At 44.8% G+C, this 23,863-nt stretch overlaps 1 protein-coding gene across 1 annotated transcript in view; it reads right to left on the reverse strand.

The window, feature by feature from the left end:
- ANO2 (anoctamin 2) overlaps window positions 1-23,863 on the reverse strand; it is a 288,476-nt gene that overhangs the window by 39,092 nt on the left and 225,521 nt on the right. Inside the window, exons 14-16 of the mRNA XM_017883353.1 lie at window positions 13,871-13,982; window positions 11,594-11,651; window positions 11,350-11,450 (exon numbers count right to left, since the gene is read on the reverse strand). Coding sequence (XP_017738842.1) covers window positions 11,350-11,450; window positions 11,594-11,651; window positions 13,871-13,982 — 271 coding nt within the window. The remainder of the gene's footprint in view (window positions 1-11,349; window positions 11,451-11,593; window positions 11,652-13,870; window positions 13,983-23,863) is intronic.

A 23,863-nucleotide genomic window follows, 5' to 3' on the forward strand; every position in this document is an offset into this window, starting at 1 on the left:
ACACCTTAGGGTAGAGTTATTTCATACTTCCCATTGATGCACAATGTATAGGGAACAGAATTGCGGTTTTTGCAATTACTTTTAATGGCAAAACTGCAATTACTTTAAGCAGCAACCTAATAGTTGGGAGACCTAACAGCAAAATGGTCAGAATCATAGACTTGAAGAGTTTAAATGGGATTTTGAACTATGCTTCATCTAGATGTAGGAACCTCCCCATGTCCCCCAACATTCTTCACCCAAGACCACCCAACCCTTGTGTAGACATTTCCAGAGGAGCACTCCTGGTATGATTAGGCATCCAATCCTTGTTTGAAAGTGCCTCTAGCAACTAATGAAAATCTAATAGTTCAAAATAACATTTTGATCAGTTTCTAGTCTAAAATCAATTCCCATCAAGAGGACGCAGTAGAGTATAGTGGACACAAGTCTCATCTCTGGTGTCAGAAATTGTATAAAACCAGATTTCACAACTCACCAACTATATGTCCAAGTTATTACAACTCTATAAGCTTTAGTTTTCTTATCTTTAAAATGGAGAAATAAATATGAATTTGCCCATAGGGTGAGTTAAAAGACATAATCTATACAGCATGCTTCATTTAGGGCTTGATACCCGTTAAGAGTGTATACCAAGATACATGCTCTGACAGACATTTATCAAGATAAAGATAGATAAATATATCTAACATTGTCCCTATTATCATCTTTATCACAGAAGGATTTAAAGAGGGAGCTGAAATTATTTAGAAACAGTAGTAAAAAATTCATAAGAAAAAAGTAAGCAATAATTCTGTGACAATAAGAAATTGAGAAAAACTAGATGTAGCCTACAGATTCTGAAGCTAAATAGTGTGGACTGGTTAAGATCCTGTCTATGAGTCAGAACAGAAGGAGAGGACAGAGGAAAAAACAAAGAGAGAGAGAGAAGAAAAGAAGAAAGGAAAGTGAGGGAAGTCTAGAACCAGAACTCAAAGTGAGACTTCTCCTCCAGGAATAGTAACCAGATGACCTGGTGAAATCTTTAGTAAAGAATTACTAAATTTTGATTTATACATAGAAAATTGAATATAAACATGTATTTATCCACTTCTGAAATGCCACTAAAATACCAATGAATGAATTTTAAAAAATGTATAAAACCACAGGTTAATGCAAATAGTCATGAATATAGTAGTGTGTGAGGAATGTTGATGAATATCTTGAAAGATGGACAGTGTACAAGGGAGTCAGCAAAGCTGTGTGGCTGCTATCAACTGTTCACAGTGGAAGATGGTAGAGAGAAACAAGCCGACTCATGCTATAAAAATCTCAGAAAGGCTCAGGAGTTGGAGGCACCAGGTATCCCCAAGGCAGGGAGTGGTGACTGGTCAAAGCTCTGCTTAAGGAACAGTAGACCCCAATGTCTCTGTACACATGTTGCCTTGGTGACTAGCCCTTCCCAATACCAACAGGAGCAAAATTCTGAAGAGAAAAATGAACCAGGAAAAACCTAGATCCAAAATAAATTCAATAAAATGACAGAAAGATAAAAATCAATATAATCTCTCAGAAAAAAAAAGCAGAACAGACATAGAAATGGACAATAGGAAAGAAAATATTAAAAAATTAATTGATCTAGGAACTCTTTTCTTGATCATAGCCCAAGACGGGGTACAGTGGTGTGATCAAGGCTCACTGCAACCTCTGTCCCCCAGGCTCAAGCTATCCTCCCACCTCAGCCTCCCAAGTAGCTAGGACTACAAGCATGCACCACCAGGCCCAGCTAATATTTTTTGTATTTTTAGTAGAGACAGGGTTTCACCATGTTGCCCATGCTGGTCTTGAACTCCTGGGCTTGGGTGATCCACCCACTTGGGCCTCCCAAAGCACAAGGATTACAAGCATGAACCACCACACCTGGCCTGAAACTCCAACACTTAATCAGAAAGAGAAGACACAGAAAATGGTGGGGAAGAAAGCACAAAAGAAATATACGAAAATGCCCCAGAGGTGAAGGACGTGCATTTTCTGATTGGAAGGACCCACTCAGCACAATGGTGAAAAAAAAGCCTCCAGCATAACACATCGTCATGAGATTTCAGAACTCTAGGAATGATGAAAGGGATTCTAAAAGCTTCCAGATCCAGAAAAACAAACATAGATCTTCTACAAATAATTGGGAATCAAAAATAGGTTACAATTCTCCAGATCAGCCCTTGACACTCAGAGATGTATTTACATTCAGAAGGCAAATAATTTTCAGCATAGACTCCTATACACAGCCAAAGTATACATGAAAGTCAAAGACAGACTAAAGACACTTTTAAGTATGCAAGGTTTCAAAAAAATTAACTTTCTACGCATGCATCCGTTCTCATGAAGTTCCTGGAGGATGAATTTCACCAACCAAGAAACAAAGAAAACATACAGAATCCAGCAAACAGAAACCCCATCAAAGAAAGAAGGTATTGAAGCTAACTCAGATTGATAGCTCTATAGAAAGTTTAGGCCGGGCGCGGTGCCTCAAGCCTGTAATCCCAGCACTTTGGGAGGCCAAGATGGGCGGATCACGAGGTCAGGAGATCGAGACCATCCTGGCTAACACGGTGAAACCCCGTCTCTACTAAAAAATATAAAATCTAGCCGGGCGAGGTGGCGGGCGCCTGTAGTCCCAGCTACTGGGGAGGCTGAGGCAGGAGAATGTCGGGAACCCGGGAGGCGGAGCTTGCAGTGAGCTGAGATCCGGCCACTGCACTCCAGCCCCAGCGACAGAGCGAGACTCCGTCTCAAAAAAAAAAAAAGAAAGTTTAGCAAACGGACAGCTCTGGTTTGTTTGTACGGGAGAACAGAGGATTCCTAGAAATCATCTACAGGAAAAAAAAAACGTGACTAATAATACATGTGATGTGTTTGATGAAGTAATCTCACTGGCAATAGGGACATTTAAACAAGAGTGACCAATATAAGAGTGTTATAAAGGGAGAAGTTTCGGTGATTACGAGAACATAAAATAGAGGGTCCTAAGCTGGCCTAAGGCAGCGACGTTCTCTTTGAGGACGAGATGTGTAAACTAATTTAATTATTTAAATTAATTTATTAAATAAATAATTTAGTCTTATTATTTAAGACTAAATAATGAAAGATGGTAGAAGAAGAAAGAGAAAGGTGGAGAGAGTGTGAGGGGTGAAGAGGTTATTCTAGGCAGGGGGAGCTATTTACGCAACGGACTAAGGCAAATGTGAAAATGGCTCATAGAAAGGACTGAAGGGAATGCAAAATGCTTGGAGCATAGAGTACAATCGAGAAAACGATGAAAGGTAAGTCTTGAAACGTAGTGTAGGCTCATGGCATCAAAGGCCTTGTACACCATATTATGCAGGGGTTTAGGCGAGAGATTATGGTGGCAGAGTTTGGGGTGATAGCAACGGACATGAAGGGAAGTAGACATCTGAGACGTGCGTTAAGAGGTAGAATTAAAAAGTGGATGGTGGATTGTACACAGAAAGGGAAGAACAACAAGGAATCGGTGATGATTCTCAGGGTCTTAGGGCACGTGTGTGGAGGGTGGTGCCGCTTGCTATGATAGAGAACACAATGTAAGAGGCAGTTTTGATGAGGACAAGGAGGAGGAGGGGGAGTTGTTCTTGCCATGTCTAAGTGGAGAAACCCACGAGACAACTAAGTAGAGATGTCCCGTAGGCAACTGCGTATCTGTGCCTAGAGCCCTGGAACAATCTGGGACTGATGGAGATCTGAGAACTGTCGTGGAGAGAGTGGCAGAAGCCCCAGAGATGAGCAATGCCAACTATGGATAGAGCGTGTGTCAGAAAACTTAGGGGATGCGGTAGAGGGAAAGGAGTCTTCAAAAGACAAGGAAGGAGAGCCAATGGGAACAGAAGGCCGACTGCAAGACTGTGTGGCGAAGGCAAGGGAAGACACAGGGGCTATGGGAGGGGCTTTGTGGTCAAAGTCCTATCGAGTGTGGGTAGGTCAAAACGAACGTGGGGGAAAATATCCACAAATAGTCCTGTGAATTTATCACTCCCAGATTTCCTCCTGGATATCTCAGTGACCATTAAAAAATAATAATAAAGAAAGTCCCTCCGGAGCAGAATTTAACAGGAATCCTGGAAATTGTATAACATACAGATGGGCTTTTGGAAAACTTCAGAGTATGATTCCGACCGTATGATACACTCACTCATTAAAATAACTCCTTTGATGTTACCCCCTTGCTTTTCTTTTTTTTTTTTTATTTGCTATTTTTCCGTCCCTTTTTAACGACAACTCTCAGAAACTCTTTCCGGAAGGCTCAGAGCTTTCCCTCTGCCTGTGCCCCATAGAGTCACCCCAGGACCATGGTGAGTGTCCGTCACACCTTGGGCCTCCCTGCAGCAGGAATCCGGGCCCCAGACAGGTCCCTACAGACCAGACTCCACAGATCTTTAGCCTCATTAAATAAAGAAGCAGAACCTAGCCCTAAATGACCAAAGACGGGGAACACATCAACCTCGAAACTATGTATTCCTATTCCTTTTCCTGATACCTGACAAGGTTCAAATTTGTTCCTTACACTTCTGATTTCTGGCCAGATTCCACTGTATTTGAGGAGAACACAGACCTCCCTCCTGTGACGGCTTTAAAGAGAGACTGTTTTATGTCTGGAAATATAACATTTATCACATTTACAAAAAGAAAGCAGAAAGTTTATGAAATTTTACTAGCTGCGTCCAGGGGTATATTTAGCAGTTATTTTTGGATATGATCTCGAGCTTTTAGTCAGAATAGGGATGGCGAGACATTTTGACCGTGGAAGTATTGATCTGTCTATCTGCTCTGTCTCAAAGCATGCCCAGGAAAGAACGTGGTGCATGAAAAAGGTGGCATTTACCCTTTCACCAAAAACCCATCTCTCTGCATGAGAAGAAGCCCATTTCCAATTTTGCTTCAGTGTGGACTGGAGCTCAATTTGAGATGGAATTACAGCAAGGAGTTGGGCTGTGGTGGGGCACGTGTTCCGGGGGCACTATGCAGTTTGGACCCGAAGTCTATCTTGCATGAACATATATGGGAAAGGCAAGGTGCAGGGAGGGGAGGAGGGAAATTCCCATCCATGGATTCAGATAATAAATGCCACAAGATCAGATTCAGCCACGCTGCTCACCATGTATAAGTAATCTCAGAAGGAGATGCATATGAACATCATACCGGAGCCCACAGTGTTTAAAACCATCCGATCCTCTCCGGGAAGCATCTGCCACAACTGCGTCAGGCCCCAAGAGCCTGGGGTTGTGTGAGTGGGGACCGTCCAAAGCCAGATCACGCAACCAAGTTTTCTCTATTATCAGGGCATTAGTCACAGAGCTGCCTTTCAAGTGCTCAGTGACCCCATTTTACTGCCTCCCTTTGAAGCATTTTGTTTTCCATCTCCAGGGTCTCTGAGCCAGGCCTAGCAATAGTGGGGGCGGCTGCTGCCTGATGGAAGATGCCTGGACACAGAGCGTGGCTTCCACAGTGGTCCGGTCTGGGACACCTGCCAGAAGTAGAGGTGGCATATGACCCTTCGGAAGATCCTGCACTTGGCCTTGCATCTCATTAGAGCCCCTTGGGAAGGAGTTATTCAGTTATTTCCTTTGCTGCTTTTGTTCAGTCTCTCTCATTACCATTAAGAAAAGTATCTTTGGCCTGATACTGGTCTGCCTTTGACAACACCCAAATCTTGTACTTCCATTTTTCACAAAGAGAAGGCAGATCTTCGTCTAAAAGCCTTGGAGAGGAAAGAATGTCATTGATTGTTTAATTATGATGGTGTGTTTTTGTTGTATTGCTTTTCACATTATTTCCTCCTTATGGAAACTGATGGTGTTAGTTTTCCAATTTCAGAAATGTTAGGATTTTAAGTAAAAAGCAAGTTGGTTTGGAGGAAACTAATATGTAAACAGCTGTTTACATAGATAATGCGGGGAGATTTAAAAGTTGATTCAAAAATGACCGAAGAGTGGGAAGCAATGTTCTAATTCAAGAAGCCTGCTAGATTGTAAGATTCTCAAGGCCATCAAAATTATGTTATTTTTTTCAGTACACACACATGCACACACACACGCATGTTTGTGCACACGCACATACAGAATCTAATGAGAATGTTGCAACCTCAGGGAGATAGAAAAATTATAGCTGACTACCTGGCCTACTAATAAGGGACAATTAGACACTCTTAAACATTTAAAAAGTTTCTTTGGAAGAATCTTAGAAAATTGCTTTCAGAAGTAAAGGATCAACTAAGATGATAAATCTTTTAATTGTAAAGTCTTATTACATTTTTATTCCCAAATATAAATGTTATAATATAATATTAAATGTTAAATTACATTTAATTCCCAAATATTTGGGAATTAAAATTCCCAAAATTTAAAAAAAAAAAAAAAAAATCTGGCCTTTAGAATGAATATGTATCTCCCTTGGGGAAAGAATTCCACGTGGACTCTGAAAGTACATAAGAGCTTTACTGTCCACTAAAAGCCACTGAGCCAGGAACCAAAAAGAAAATGACTGTCTCTGGGCTGTTCTCTCCGGTTTCACTCCCCGGAGTGGCAACACTTCCACAGCATCACCTTTAAACATAAAAGCCTTTGCCACACAGTAAAATGTTGGTCACCTGGAAACCCCAAGAATGGTTCTTTTTTCCTCAGATGTCCACATTTTATGTTTTCTAGATAGCTAAGCATTTATCCAAGCTGGTTTTTAGGTTTGTTTTGTTTAAATGTAAAAACTTTTTTTTTTAAGCTAGATGGAAACCTTTCTAGAATGACTTTGCCAAGGTCACACAGTCAGTATATTGTAAAGCCTGGATTTAAACCCGGATCTAGCAGGCCAGGGATCCTTAATCCCTGGGCCACAGACCAGTACCGGTCCTCGGCCTGTTAGGAACTGGGCCACACAGCAGCAGGCGAGCAGCAGGCGAGCGAGCGAAGCTTCATGTGTATTTACAGTCACTCCCCATCACTCATGAACACCTGAGCTCCGCCTCTTGTCAGATCAGTGGCGGCATTCGATTCTCATGGGAGGGTGAACCCTATTGTGAATTATGCATGTGAGGGATCTAGGCTGGGGGCTCCTTGTGAGAATCTACTGCCTGATGATCTGTCACTGTGTCCCATCACCCCCAGATGGGACCATCTAGTTGCAGGAAAACAGGCTCAGGGCTCCCACTGATTCTACATGATGGTGAGTTGTAAAATTATTTCATTATATATTACAATGTAATAATAATAGAAATAAAGTGTACAATAAATGTAATGCACTTAAATCATCCTGAAATAACACCCCACCCCTCCAGTCCATGGAAAAACTGTCTTCCAGGAAACCTGTCCCCTGTGCCGAAAGGGTTAGGGACCACTGTGTTAGGCCACCAAATCTTTGCCCTACAGATGTGTTAAAAACTACTGGGTCTAATTTTTATAATTTACACGACTCCTTCCTCACTGGCAGGCTCAATCATCATTTCTCTTCTGACTATGAAAGACTTATTTTCTTGTTTATGTTGCATCTGTGTCATCCATGCCATGTACTTCAACGCTGAATTGAAGGAGTCTGATTTATTGAGAGTGAAAGATCCAGTAATCACAATCATAGTGATCTCGTATGACCAAACTCAAAATGCAACCTTCATAATTATACAAATTATAAAGAACTTTGGAGATAAAAGACCCTAAGATTTGGTAAAAGAATTTTTGTTCTACATCCTTGAATTTAACTACATAATTATGTTGTATACATCCTCTGGCAGAGTAGAAATGGAAAGGAAACATCTTTTGAAAGAGGAGTGGCTTGTATTTGGAATCAGCAGTGACCAGCTTTGCTCATTAGAGAGAAGTTCAGAGGGCACTAGAGCTTGAAGATACCTTACCTGTGATTTTAATGCTACCATATTCATCAAGAGATGAGGATAGTTAGACTAGAGAAGCAGCTTGCCCATGGCTTTATGAGTTACTGTGCAATTGCCATTGTTTAAAGGGTGGTACACTTTAAAACATACAAAGTATTAAGCACATGTCAATCATATACAGGAAAATTTAGCCTTCAAGGCATACGCCATGTGTTATTTTCACCTGTTATGGAGTGGATGGAGTTGGGGGATGGGGACATACCAACGTGTTGTCCAAACATACGCCTGAGATTTTGCCTCTCTTGTATTCTATAAAAGCCTTCTGGGTCCAGAGAGAATGGGCTAAGTGGTAGACCAGATGACCAGGGATGAAAAAATGGGCATTCCATGCCCACAAGCTGTAAATAATTCTACTCAGAGCAAAATAACAATGTACTGGGAAGGCTGGTGTTTTTCCCAGATGTTTGAATGGGGACGAAGACTTTCCTTTGTAGTTGTGGAGAGGTTGGCCTCATGGTTTCAAAGGGGCCAGATGTGGCTTTGGTACCGTCTGCATATTCTCTGGATGTTTTTCCATAACAAATGATGTCTCTCTAAGATGGTAAGCTCAGAGAGAACAAGTGCCATCTGCCTGGAACAAGAACAAGCATCATCTAGCTTTGCTTGACTTCACCACTGAGTGACTTTCTGCCAAAAAGCAGGGAGCGGGGCACAGCTTCAGAGGCTCAATTTCTCAGAGTTGCTGACTTCCTGACTGATGAATAGAGGCTGGCTTAGGCAAGGAGGTGGAGTGAGGCACCCAGACACCAATGATCCCGCCAATCCTCCCCAAAGAAAACACGTGCCCAAGTGCCCTCTGAGGCTGTCCCAGTACAAGGTCAGAAAAGCACCCTGCGTGCTTAGATCACCCAGTGTGAGAAGGGAATGTTGTGGATTCTCATTCTTTGAAGCAGGGATCTCATTAAAAATGATATTCTTTCCAGGTAAATTAAATTGTCTCCATTATAACTTTAGCTCTACAAATATATTTTTGAGGAAGATCAAAAGGGAGCTTTCTCTGGGGATCAAGGGAGCAAGTGGCTCTAGTATAATTTTACATGGAATGGGGGATTGGGATATACATCCTCTAGTGGTTCCATTCAGCCCAAGAACCTAGGACTCCACAATCTTTCCATAGATTGAGGGAGATTCTGGGCTTTTGTCCTTGCCAGGTCCCTGACATGCCCCAAAACCCTAGTCAAAGAACTGCCAGCTCATTGGGCCTTACCTTCTCCACCTGTAGTACCAACTGGGTCATAGGTGGTTGTGATAAAACCAGAATCGGTCTGTTGTTTGTTTAGAAAAGTTATATATATATATGTTTTATACATATAAAAATTTGTATATAAATTTATATCTATCTGAAACATAGGTATATTTTATAATATGTATATATACATTTACATATAAATATATGCATTGATATTTAAATATATCAATTTAAATATATTTGTGTAAATATATATTTAAATCTATTTATGTAAATATATATTTAAATATATTTATAGATAAAACATGGAAAAGGCCCAGCCTATCATGTTCAGGGCCCAGCTGGCCAAGCCTATCAGAGTTGCCCATACACACACACACACACACACACACACACACACACACATACACATCAAAGGGAAATTATTTCTTTAAAGCAAAGGATGGCAGTCCATCTTGTAACATATGATGGTGGCAGTCTGGAAGAAACCTGGAAGACACACCCTGGAAGAAACCTCTCTGCTTTTCATTTATCTATTTATTTATTTATTATTTTTTTGTGACAGAGTCTTGCTCTGTTGCTAGGCTGGAGTACAGTGGCATGATCTCGGCTCATTGCAACCTCCACCTCCTGGGTTCAAGCAATTCTCCTGCCTCAGCCTCCTGAGTAGCTGGGACTATAGGCACACACAACCACGCCTGGCTAATTTTTGTATTTTTTTTTTAATAGAGATGGATGGAATTTCACCATATTGGTCAGGCTGGTCTTGAACTCCTGACCTCGTGATCCACCCACCTCGGCCTCCCAAAGTGCTGGGATTACAGGGGTGAGCCACCGCACCTGGCCAGAAAGCTCTCTGCTTGTGAAGGCTTCTTTGACTGCTCCCAAACATCTGACCTTTACTTATTCTGAATTCTGAATTCACACACAGAATATGCAGTTATATGCAGTCTATTTTGTCTCCCAGACTAAAAGTTAAGCTCTGAGAAGACAAGGGCCGTTTCATCTATGTTTTTCTTTTACTGTCTTAGCAGTATGAGCCATGAGCTAGAGACAGTGGTATCCCCTGCAAGTCCCCCTGCAGTGTAAACAGTATTATTCCTGGTTATGTAGCTCAGCGCCTACTCTCTGGCCTTTAAAGAATACAACATTCTCTGTCAGTCACTTTATTCTGAAACAAATGCCTTTGTTGCTTAAAGTAGCCACACTGAATTCCAATAGCTGCAGCTAAGAACCCTGGGCAAACATGAAGAAATATATTTGGAAAGAAAGGAATTTTAAAAGGTTCATTATTGGACGACTTCCCAAACAATTAATGTATCTCTAAGCAGATGAAAGTGTGTCACAGAATCTTATGGGTACTGTCTGACGATTACATCCATCCCAGAATGGTCATCTTTAAAGTGGTTTACAAAGAACACTGGGCCTGGAACAAGCTGTCCATCCTATCCTCCTAAGCAGACCTGGCCCAGCCTCTCAGTTACCCCGGGCATCTCTGTCATTCCCTAGCTCTCTGATGCTGGACTGCCTAAAAGCATCCCCTGAAACAGACTCTTCTTGCAAACCACAAGGCAATAGGAAGGAAAGGCAGAGGGGGTTACATTTTTCTTTGACCTGAAAGCATATTTTAGCTTGCTCCATCCTTCCTTCTTTCAGGTCCAGTACAAAGTGAGTCTGTGTTTATTTTCGTGACTATCTCAATGCAAAACCTGATTGAAAGAAGTTCTATGACATTTTCATAAAACCCTGGGGAGCATAGGGGGGAATCCACATGATAATAACTCATTCTGCATTTCACCAACTATTCCACCCTCCCCTCCTAAGATGATGTATTCCACATTTTCTTCTTAGAGATTGTCCTAAATGATTCCATTACATTTCAATCGTTCACATTCATTTATCCACCATACGGAAAGTCTTTTTTACTCACTCACTGAGAGGACAAATAGCATTAAACTATTATGCACTCTGGGAGCCAAGAGATCTGACTCCTGGCTCTGCTACTTACTAGTTATGTGTACTTAAGCAAAGGGTAAATCTGAGCCTCCAACATCCCAAATCAGAACAGCAAGCAAGGTTTGCCCCATGGGGAAAGTTATCCGCAAATTGACAGAGAATTAAGTCACCAAGCTGTCTAAGAAGAGGCAAGGCCATAGATAACCTGGTGAAAGCCTGGCACTTCTGGGCTAACCCCTGGCAGCAAGGAGAGAGGTTAGAGGAGTTCATTACGTACGGGACTCCAATCTCAAAGATGTTGTTCTGGATCAACTGCTTCCCCAACATGATGATGCTGAGCTGAATGCAGAGCTCCATGAGACAGCCCCCTGGAGCACACTGCAGGGAGAAGATAAGGAAAGGACTGGTTAGAACAAGAGGAGCTCTGAGAAGCAGGGGTGCAAATGAAGCCATGCTGTGCTGGAGATAAGAATGGGGCTGGGTTGGGGTGCCAGGCATGAAACACCAGTGGCTGTACTTGCCTCTTCCATGCGGTAACCATCGAATACATAGACGTAGCTTCCAGGCCTGCCCACAAACCTGAAATCAAACAGTGTGGGAAGAGTTAGGGGAAGAGAAAGTATGCAGGGTGGCTCAAGGACATGTCTTCTGAGGGGAATACCACCACCACTGTCCTCTTCGAAAGCACTGGTCAGGGCGAGTGCTAGATCACTCAGGGATAGGAGTGCACAGCGTTATCAACAAGTAACCCCCTATAACACCAGGGGTTCACTTCTTAACCTAGTCAAATGTCAGACGAGAGGGATAAGCTGGGCAGAGGATGAAGCTGGGCCTGGTGTGTGTGTGTGTGTGTGTGTGTGTGTGTGTGTGTGTGTGTGCCTAAACACCATGCAGTTTGGATTATCTCTAAGTGCACTGTCGTCACACCTTCTTCCCTAACTAGTGTCAAGAACACAGCTCTGATTGCAACTCCTTAGTAAGAGTTTCTCATTCCCAGGAAAGGGAGGATGAGATGGACTAACGTTGCAAATAGAGATTCCTGGGGTCAGAAAAGAAAAATTCTTGACTTCTTGCTGAAAATATTCAAAGGAATAAAAGAAGCTGGTCTCATTCCTCTTCTAAGTAGAGTCTATTTTATTGGGGGATAATGAAACGGTGCAGATCGGGGAAGCAAAATGGTACAAGCCCACCATGGAACCAGACAGACAATCTGAATAATCCTACCTACTGCAGTGTCATCCCCGTGTTCACCTGTTGAAATCCTACTCATCCATTTAAGGCTGAGTGTGAGCCTTTCCTTTGCTGAAGTCCTCTTGTTGTCTCCGTTCATAACTGTTCCCCCAACACTTTCTTTACACCTCTTATGATATCACTTACTGGATATAATCACTTACTGGAGATTACAGTGCGCTGTTGCTAAGACTATCTCTTCTAGTATACCATCGTTCATCTAAGGGTCAGGATCCTTTTTGCTTGCCTAGAATGTCATATGCACGTAATTTGCTATTGCCACTAACTCTACATTGAAAGCACCAATGAAGTGTATACTTCTTAATATGGACAGTCTCTCTGCTTCTATAATTTCATGTCAGCCAAGGGGAGAGGTCCTGAGAAGGGGGCTGTGGTTTGGATGATAAACACCTCTGTAAGAAATTATCAAGTGTGGATGATGACAGCTTGTGCTATTAGTGCCTGCTTAATGAGCTTCTAGTTCTAGGGAAGCTTTCCTGATGTGTTGTTGGTTGACGTCTATTGGAAAATTTCCTTGTAGGTAGCCAACTGACTTGATCATAAAAAAACATTTATCAAAGTGATTTTATATCCAGACTGATTGTATAATAAAGAATTTCACTGGCCTTTGTCCCTGGTTCCTGCATGAACATCTAAATCCTTGGAATTTCCCGTGATAGGAGCATCTTTGTTATTCCTGGTAGACCCCTAGGACTATATCTAAATTTATGCTAATGAGATTACTCAGGATGCGGGCAAGCCAGGCCAGAAGGATCAACCATGTTGATTGAGGCTTTGAGTCATGTGATACTAGCCCAATCTCAGGGCAAGGGAAGGGCATTGGAGATTGAGTTCACTCACATGGCAAATGATTCTATCAATCATGCCACTCCAATGTGCCAGGAGGGTGACACATCCTGAGGACATGGAAGTTTCATGATTAAGAACCTCCTAAACCTAGTTCTATATGCCTCTCCCATTTGCTGATCTGGATTTACATCCTCTACTACTATAAAACTTCAGTTGTAAGTATAGCACATTTCTGAGTTCTGTGAGTCATTCTAGTGAATTATTGAATCTGATGGAGTAATGAGAAATCTGGAATTACAGCCAGTGGGTCACAACTGCCAGTGGCCTGAGAACCCCAGAGCTTGCCACTGGTGTGTGAAGTGAGGAAAGTCTTGTGAGGGGCTGTGTCCTTAACCTGTGAAATCTGTCTTAACTCCAGGTAGTTGGCATCAGAATTGCATGACAAGATCCAGGAGTCACTATCTAGATGTGAAATACCCTACTGCCTCATCCTCAAAGTTGGGAGACACAAATTTTTTCAAAACTCTCTCTTCAGGGCCTACAGTCAAATCCCTGTAAAGTGCCAGGGTCATCAGAATCTCAAGATGCTAATTCAAAATGATTGCATGCTAGCTAGCATTCCTTCTCCATGGGAAGGCAGGTGCAAGTGGGGTGAGGATGAGTGGGCAATGGGGACAAGCTGACCCTATTGTCCTGACAGTAGAGAACCCAGTCTTAGTGACAAATTGCCTTTCTACACATGACACCATTATACTCACCTCCCCTTGAAAAAGGCCACGTAGAAGATGGGGGAGTAGGCATTGACAAACTTGAGCAAGAAAGCTTTGAGGATCAGGCGCTCTTCAAAAGTCTGTTCTGTTTTCGGAACCTCTGTAAGAAAAGAGTGAGGCTGATAAGACTGGGGTGAGATTTCTCACCTCTCCAGAGTTTTGACCTAGACACGAGCTACTATCTCTCAGCTGACACCTTCACAGCAAAAACCACGAGACCCATCTCTCCAGCACGTCAGAACTGAAGTCATCTCCGGCACGTCAGAACTGAAGTCAGAACTGAAGTCATCTGGGGGGGACCCAGGTGGTCTGCCAGGTAATACGAGGTTACAGAAGGGTAAAAAATATAGGATCACCGTCTTTCACCATCTTGATTCCTCCTGATTCCCCTTTCTCTCTTTCCTTCTTAGCAGAAAAAATGCTGAATGAATTTTAGCACTAATTTGGATGAATGCAGGAAAGCATTCATCTGCATGTGCTCTAGGTAACCTAAGACATTTCCCGGTCATTCACTCAAATGATGAAGGCTTGTTATAGACAAGATGAGTGAAATAAACAGCTTGAGCCTAAGATCTCAGACTCGTAGGTCATGGGCCCAGGGTGTTCTATCAGGTCCAAGCAGAGGAGTGAGCTGGCATTCCCAGAAGGACTCAGAGACACTGAGCAGAAACCTCATAGGTGCCTTCAGAAGACTAGAGACACAGGAAGCTCCAGTGGACAACTGTTCAGGACACTTAGGAGGGACTCCACAGACCATGACAAATGGCATGGCAAGGACAAGAGGTGACAGGGTGTTCTTAGTCCATTTGGGCTGCTATAACAAACTACCATAAACTGAGCGCTCATGAAAACATGGCATTTACTTCTCAAATTCTGGAGGTTTGAAAGTCTGAGATCAAGGTAGATTTGGTGTCTGGTGAGGGCCTGTCTTTTGGCTCATAGGCAGCACCTTCTCACTGTCCTCTCATGGTCAAGGGGAAAGGCATCTCTCTCAGGCCTCTTACATAGGACTCTTTCCCATATGTGTGCTCTGCCCTCATGACCTTATCACCTCCCAAACACCATACTTCCTAATACCATCACCTTGGCGGTTAGAATTTCAACATAAGAATTTTGGGGAACACAAATATTAGGCTTATAGCACAGGGCCACAGTCTTCAGAGGTAGAAGAAAGCACTAATACTACATCATGTGGACCAAGAACTACAGCCTGAAAGTGTGCTGAGCATACGTGACGACAGGGTCCTGCCACCTGAGGAATTCCGTGTCCAGATGAGATGCCTGTATGGGCCCCCTAACTTGCCTGCTCCACAAATTCACATATAGCTTTTGTAAGCATCGCTGAAGGAATGGACACAAAACCTTGTTTCTTCCATGGAATACCCTTCCCTCACCCACCTCCTTATGCAGAAATCCTTTATATCCTTTAATATCCAGGTGAGTTACTACCACACTCTCCAGATCAGACTGTACAACACTCGCCAGATCACACAGTACCACATCCTCCAGACTACACAGTACCACAGTCTCCAATTCACACCATATCAAACTCTCCAGATCACACAGTACCATATCCTCCATCTCACACATACAAACTCTCCAGTCTCCAGTCACACGTACCACATCCTCCAGGACACCACAGTACACAGTCTCCGTTCACTCCATTACGCAACTTCCAGATAGGAGTAAACACTCTCACAGATTACACAGTACCACATCCTCCAGACCACACAGTACCACACTCTCCAATTCACACAGTGCCACACTCTCCAGATCACAGTGTACCACCTTCTCCACATTACGCTGTACCACACCCTCAAGATCACACCGTACTACACCCTCAAGATCACAGTGTACCATCTTCTCCAGATTACACCATACCGCACTCTCCAGATCACACTGTACCACACCCTCAAGATCACAATGTACCACACACTCCAATTCACACCATACCAAACTCTCCAGATCACTGTGTACTACCCTCTCCAGATTACATTATACTGCACTCTCCACATAACACTGCATCACAACCTCAAGATTACACCATACCACACTCTCCAAATCACACAGTGCCACACTTTCTTTCCAGAGGCATTACTAGATGCCTTCAGCGGGTAGTTAGTATTCTTGTTTTCTTCTGTTATGCTTTATCTGTCCCTGTGTTAACTACCCACACCTATGCCCTTTGAAAACTGACAACAGTCATTATCATTGATTCCTCCAGTCCATGTGTTTGGAGTCTTCCTAAGGCAAGGATTTAGGAGGAAGTAGATTATTTGAGAGGGGCTCCCAGAAAGCTTTGTCAAAGAGTGGGATGGTGAGAACGAGGAGAGCGGAAACCTAAGATAAATGTGCTCATGAACAGGGTAATGCCACATCAACTGGGGTTCAGCCCCACTGGAGACCTCCTAAGAAACCGTGAAGCACACCTCCAAATTTGCACACTGAAACGGGAGATCAAACAGGAGCCCCTCCCTGGCTGAAGGTCACCTTTGGGGCTAACTCCCTGGCTCTTCCAGCCTGTCCTATGCACGGGTGAACCTGCTCCCACAATCAGAGAACGCTCATAGACAGAGAGTGGCAGGAAGCCATTGGTGCAGAGGAACCATCTGAAGGTCACCTCCAGGGTGGGCCAGCGGGAGGTGGGTGCTGCAAAAAAGCATCTGCTCCCATCCTCTGTGTATGACAGAAGGCACCATACATAGGTGTGCACTGTCATTACCTCACTTAACCCTCACCTCCCTCGGTGAGGTAGGTATTACGCGTCACTTCTGTAGATAAAGGGAATTGAGGCCCAGAGAGGTTACAGCCTTGCTCAGGATCACATAGCAGGTAAGTGACAGAGGTAAGATGTGAACCCAGATCTGCCTGCCTCAAAAAAATAGTTTTGAACAACATCAACTTTTTGCAATCAGAATGTTTGACCCACTGTTGTTTTCGTCACACACTCTCTTTCACCTCCCCACCTTCCACTCCCAGTCCAGCCTGATGCGCCTAAGAAATACTTGTGCTTTGCAGGTCACATTCATCAAGCACCAGCTGTGTGTCAGGTGCCAGGCCAAAATGAATAAAGGCTTTCCCCTTCCTTCAAGGAGCTTCACTGAGCAAGGTCTCTGGAGAGGCTTTTGCTCACTGCCAAGTCTCTCCCAGATTGACCTGTCAGTAGCAGAGTATCATCTCCTGTCTCATGGCAGAAAGAGTCTTAGGGAAAGGCTGCATTGCCATGTTCCAGTTTCCCACACAGCACAGTGAGCCCTTCATTCACTGCCAATCTTACAACACTGTCTTGAGTATTAAGAGATGATGCCGCTGGCAGCGATGACTGCTCTTGCTGGTGCATTACCAACGACCCTCTCACACTGCACAACAGCATGTGTAAAGATGGCCCTTTAGAGGAAGACTGAAGCACCTAGGCCTCCCCTGAGTCTTGGAGAGCCTCTCATGTGTCCAAGGCTTGAAGACCACCAATGTAGGGTTCTTTGTGTGGGGACTAAGCTGCCAGAGAAAACTCAATGGGACTGAGAACCGTAGTGAATAGGATTACTTTGCTGAGCATCTTCAACTGCATAATGTATTGTTTACGAAATATCGTGTTTGGTAAAAATGTTGTAAAAGATTTAACAAAAATATAGGTAGACACATACAGAGTTTAATATTAAAAATTCATCTATAGCAAGGGTTATTGCAGGAAGAATAACCCTGGAGTACAAGAACAGACCCCCAAGGGTCCTACTTGTGTGAGGCCTCCCCAGTCTCCTGGGTGAGATGGGGAGGGAGAGATTGGCCAGGGGCTCATCACACGCATTCCGTCCTCCTAGATACACAGCTAGATGGGGGTAATATGAAGGAGCTGTGGCCAGAGAGACATGAGTGGAGGTGGCATATGCTGTTTCCAAGCCTGGGCCCCAGTGTTTCCTGTGAGGTCCTCTGCTCTCTCTATTTCTCTTCCCTCATCTCCTAGGGAAAATGTCAATAGTACCACTGGAAAGAGGAAGCCCAGATTCCTGAATCACCATGTGGAAGGCTGTCCTCCAAACGCCTGGCTTAACTACAACAGGAGCAAGAACTAAATGTTGGAGGTTTACAACACTTCTCCTGAATATGCTCCAACATTTAGATGTGCTGAAACTGACTACTGCAGCTGGTGAGGGAAACTGGGACAGACAGGTTGTTTGTCTTGTAACTTTCCTAAATGAAGAGAAAGACTCGCCCCAACTCAAGCCCTCGGAAAGTATGGATAGTGTTTCTGAGCAGGCCCAGAGGTCACTGACGGTGGCTAGAGCCAAAGTCCAAGGCCTATGTGCTGTTGACCCAGTGATCAGTTGTAGGTGAGGAGAAGTGTGTTTGAGAGAAACAGTGTTTGAGTGTGACACTCTAATACCATCTAGTATATATCACTGGGAACTGATTCCAACATCATCCAAACAACACATCCTCCAAAACTGAGCAAGTAAACAACATTTTGGAGTTCTAAGAAAGACCTGCAGTAATTCAGAGAGGAAATTTCTAAGCTGTTAGACACAGTAGTAAAACAGTATCAGTGGAGAATGGCAGCAGAGCCAGGGGACCAACAGCACCTGTCATGGTCCGAGCCTGATCAGAGACCTATTAAAGAGACAGGCAGGGGTGAGACCTCAGGACCCACGGCCCTAGGGAGGGACATGAGAGTGGGAAAGCTAAGCAATCCTTTGGTGCTACTTTGCAAAGAGCATTGGCCGCTAGGGACTCTGGAGACAGCAGCGTAATTCTACAGGGGTTGAATTAGAATTCTATAGGGGTTGAATTGGAATTCTACAGGGGTTGAATTGGAATTCTATAGCAGTTAAATCAGAATTCTACAGGAGTTGTACTGGAATTCTATAGGAGTTGAATTGGAATTCTATAGCAGGAGTTGAATTGGAATTCTACAGGAGTTGAACTAGAATTCTACAGGAGTTGGAAAAGTCTTCTGTGATATTCCTCTGCTGGTGGAAAGTTTTGTAGTTTTCTCCTTCTGATCCCGCCTGGGTGGGTATGGCCCCCTGAGATAAAAGATCTGGGTGATCCTGTACTGCTTCACCAAATAATCATCTAGATAATGATTTGTGCTCACCGTTTCCAGCTAGCACTGCCGCTTCTGTCATTTCGTCTTTAGTTATGTATGTTAGCAAACGCCCCACAAGATCTTTAGCTTCTTAGGCCTTTCCCCTCCCTGCCATCAAGAGGCCAGGTCCTCCCTGCCTGATTTGTGCATATCAGATCCTCACCTGTCTGAACATGCCACATCCCCATCTTCGGCCTGATTCTCATTCCCCTTAACTACAGGAGACAATTCTGAGGCCCAGTGGAAGTGTCTGCCATTGACAGATCACTTTCGGTTTCGAGATCTCATCACTCTGCAGCCTCATACGGCTCTGAACCCTCACGTTCACTGCACTCCCACTCTTGCCCCACCCCCGCATAGTTTGGAAGGCTTTTCTCCGTGAGCAAGGTCCCAGAGAGACATCTTCCGGGCAGACCCCGGCTATTGCCAGATGTGCTCTACAATGAACATGCACTGAATGAATAAACGAGTGAATGAATGATAGGAAAAATGTGTTTGGAAGAATGAAAAAAAAAAAATTTGTCCCATATTAAAAATTCCCTGTCATATTCCAAGGAGGACAAATTCTAAGGAGGGACTTTTTTCTGAGCAGATGACAGGTGTAACCATATGACAGGAGCAGCCGGAAGACTCAAACTCACTGACCTAACATAAGAGACGGGGGTGCTGGAGTTGGAGGCAGGACCCAGAAGGGTGAGGGCCAGGGCGATGGGAGGGGAAGGGCATAGAGGAAATGGACTGACAGGTGTGGGGAGGGCCCACTGGGAGTTTTCATTAAGTGCCACTGTGAGGTTTGCAGTGTGACCTCTTTGTGTGCCTCTCCACGCAATTTTCAATAATGATTCCTTGAAAGTGTTCTGGATTTGCTCTTTGGGGACTGCTGAAGGACTGGGTTCTACTTCGAGATGAGCATGGGGAAGGAGCAGCGACTGATCTGGGTAACGAATGAGAGAGATTAGTGAAACAGGCAGACACCATGGAAGGCAGAGGAGGAGAAGAGGAACAAGAAAGAGAAGGGAAGGGGGAGAGAGAAGGAAGAAGAGGGAGGAGGGATGAAAGAAACGGGAAGGAGGAAAGGGAGAACTTTTCAATAGGATGTTTTTTCTTTTTTTTTTTTTTTTTTCTTTTTTCAATAGGAATTTGAGCCTCTGTCCAGTGTGCCTGAGGCGTCCATTTTAACAATAACACAACCACATCTCATCTCTTTTAAATATTTTGGGGACAAGAAAACTTATGCCCATATCACCTAAAAAAAAATAAGTAATCAGATCTGAGGGTCTGAAAGTTTGGAAAACGTATCTGGGAAAACATATCTAGAAGGTGATCGGGATGGGATGTGGAGTGGCACATGTCTTTAATTTTATTTTATCATCCCCTTTGAACTGTGTGTCCTCAAATCTCCCAGTCCCTACAGGAATTTCCTCCAAGTTCCCTGCAAAGAGCATCTAGTCATTTCAGAGGCCTTTCCTCCAACTGGAAGTGAGTGATTCCATCCCTCCATACTGGTAAGTCATAGGCCTGGCTATTATTTATGAGTTTTATTTCTAAAAAACAGCCTGTGCCTGTGCTTTAGGGCCACGAGCCACCATAAATAAGGAGCATTTCCAATAAACGATCCAAATCCATGTGACAGGCCACAAAATCAGCTTAGCGCCCCAGCTTGGAGCAGCTCTGAGTCACAGTGTGTGCTTGGCCGAGCCTTCTGGGAAAGGGGTCTCAGGAGAGCACCGCCCAGTGAGGGAATAAATCAAAGTTTGAGGCAAGGAGGGATGCCACAGCCTGGAGCTCCACTTTAGCTTTTGGATCCCTTTCACAAGCCAACACAGAGGGCCTCACCTGCCTGTGACAGAGACTACATGGCTAAAGAAATGGGGCAAGCGGGCAGGTGCAGTGGCTCGTGCCTGTAATCCTAGCACTTTGGGAGGTTGAGGAGGGCAGATCACTCGAGGCCAAGAGTTTGAGACCAGCCTGGCAAACATGGCAAAGTTCCGTCTCTATGAAAAATAAAAAAATTAGCTGGGCGTGGTGGTGCACATCTATAGTCCCAGTTACTCGGGAGGCTGAAGCACAAAAATTGCTTAAACTCAGGAGGCAGAGGTTGCAGTGAGCTGAGATCATGCCACCGCACTCCAGCCTGGATTACAGCAAGGCTCTGTTTCCAAAAAAAAAAAGAAAGAAAGAAAGAAAAAAAGAAAAGAAGAAAAAAGAAAAGAAAAGAAGGAAAGAAATGAAGAAATGGAGCAAGTGTTCCCAGAGGCCAGGTGGGATGGGTTGACGTCTGAAGGTCAGGAAGGGCTGTCTGCATCTCAGGCCACTAGGCAGGATTCCTCGTAAGACAGACTTCTGGAGGAGTCTGAATTTGAACCCCATGAAAAAATGGTCCATCCCTGCGCTTTGAACAACTCCAAATAAAGTACCTTTAGATTCCATGGCTACGAGGATATGAAGGATGGGAATCTAATGGAGAGAGGGTGAGGAGGTAGATAGGCAACGCTCTCTGTTATTCATGTGCCCCTAACATAGCACCTCCCCTGGGAAGCACCCCAGGTTGATTAGAGGCCATGTGGAAGTTTCACCTGCTTCCGACCTGTGGAACAGGATCCCAACAAAGAGGGCAGACTCCACTTCCAGCCAGAAAGGACAATCAGAGGGAACTTCTGTGCAGAGCCATTCCCACCATCAGCCCTTTTCTTTTAAGTGTTAATCCTCTGCTGCATCGTGTCATGAAAAAATATGAGTGCAAATGACCCAGCTGTAAACTGCCTTGGAAAACAATTAGTATGAAAGCCCAGCTTCATCCCAGGGGGCCAGCTCAGGACTGCAAGTCCCCAGAGCTCCATCCTAATCATACGGAAACAGCATGGCCAGGAGAGGACGCCAGCTGCAGGCTCTGAGTCTTGGAAAAGCAGCTCCTCCTGACTGGCGTCTTCGACAGCCCAGGTGGCAAATGCATAACGATGGCAGCAAAACAGAACAAAAGGATGCCCAAGCAAACGTGCTTGCTCTTCCCCTTACCTCTCCCTAAGGCAGGTCACGCCTTTGCAAACAGCAATGTTGGCTGACAGCACAACCATCTGGGCTACCCTTCATTTGGGAATGGGGGGCCGGTGGAGGGACTATCCAGGTACCTGGTGTGATGCTGTTGCCTTGGTAGTGCCATGGGTAGGGTGGAAATCACCCTAGGAGAAGTCAGCCAGCTGGGTGACAAGGCAGCCAGCTCATAGCCTGAGGGAGCTGAGAGCGCCTGAACTGGGGATCTGGAGGATGTACCTGAGATTCTCCTGCGGCCCCAGAGAGCCTCCTAGCACAGGGGGCCTATCCCTCAGAGTCAGGGAGGTAACTCTTGCACCTATGCAAAGGAGCATGAGACCTACTGTGCTGGCTAGCAGCCTAGGCCAGGGTGACAGCGCCCCCGGCACATCTCCTTTTAAGAAAAAAGGGACCTAAACCGGAAGGGAGCTCTGGAGGGAGAGGGAGAGAGGGAGAGAGGGAGAGAAGGAGAGAGGGAGAGAGGGAGAGAGGTAGGGAGGGAGGTAGGGAGAGAGGGAGAGGGAGAGGGAGAGGGAGAGAGAGAGAGAGAGAGAGAGAGACAGACAGACATATTCTGTTATGGGCCAATCATGAGAATCCTCCTATATCCAGCACCTACTATGTGCCAAGGACCATACAAGCACTTGACAATTTCCCTGAGATGTTTTTCCCTGTGGCAAGGACAGGAGTGAGGAGAGCACAGGAAGGTGTGCTCCGTCCCTGATCACAGACACCCCTAACACCCCTGAGTCATCTGGCAAATGCACACACTGGTCTAGAACCCGAGGGAGGAGGCATACAGTCACTCCATCCTCAGCCCACCCCTCACGTCTTCCCAGAGGAAAATCACCCAGAGGAAATTCTCCCGTCTCTCCCACCATTATCTTCTCTCATTCGACAAATACCTATTGAGGATGATCATGTGCCAGGCACCGGGCACCAGGTGTGCAGTGGTGGACAATCCAATAAGCTCCTGCCGTGTGGAGCTCCCAGTGTAGACGGGTGAGGGGGACAACTGCAACCATTTTAGACAGCGGTGGGTGTTGAAGGAATATGTAGTGATATGAGAAGCAGAAGGAAAGGGCAATGGGAAGGCTGTTTTGGTCACAGTGGTCAGGAAAGGCCTCTGAAGAGGTGACCTCTAAGCTGAGACCTGCAGGGTAAGGAGAAGCCAGCCCCAGGGGCTGGGGAGGACTCCAGGGGGAGACACCAGCCTGGGCAAAGTCCTCATGGAGAACCCCCAAGGCTGTGCAAGGAATTGGCCGGTTCACACAACTGGAGCATCCTGAGCCTGGTGGAAGTGCTGGGAGGGGGAATTGGAGAGGAAGGCTGGAGAGTCAGTGTGGGGCTCTGTGAGCCACAGGAAGCACAATGGGAAGCTGTTGCAGGTTTCTGAACAGGGGAAGGATGTGACGAAATTACATTTTTTAAAAATCACAGAAAGTGAACTGTGTGGGGGGGAGTGTGGCGGGGAGACAGAAGTGGAAGCAGAGAGACAAACTGTGAGTGTGTTGTTGTCCAGGCACAAACCAGTCAATGTGAGGACGAAACTTGTGAAAAGTGGTCAGATCGGGGATATGTTTGAAGGTAGAATGAACAATACTTACCAGCAGAATGGATCCTAGGGGTGATAGAGAGAGAGAGCTCCAGGAAGTGAGAGTGCCAGGGAGAGACAGAAAGACAGAGCCAGGATGGCACCTGGACTTGGAAGTGAGCATTTGGGTGGCTGGTGGTGCCATCTCCTGAGATGGGAAGAATCAGTGAAAGGCACCAGGTTTGGAGGAAAAATTATGTGTTCAGAGTTGGACACATTAAATTCCTGGTCCTGTGCTTCTCCTTGGCCCCTGTGATACTGTCCCCCAAAACCC

The sequence above is a fragment of the Rhinopithecus bieti genome, unplaced genomic scaffold (genome assembly GCF_001698545.2).
Source record: "Rhinopithecus bieti isolate Rb0 unplaced genomic scaffold, ASM169854v2 scaffold_13342, whole genome shotgun sequence".
NCBI classification, from domain to species: Eukaryota; Metazoa; Chordata; class Mammalia; order Primates; family Cercopithecidae; genus Rhinopithecus; species Rhinopithecus bieti.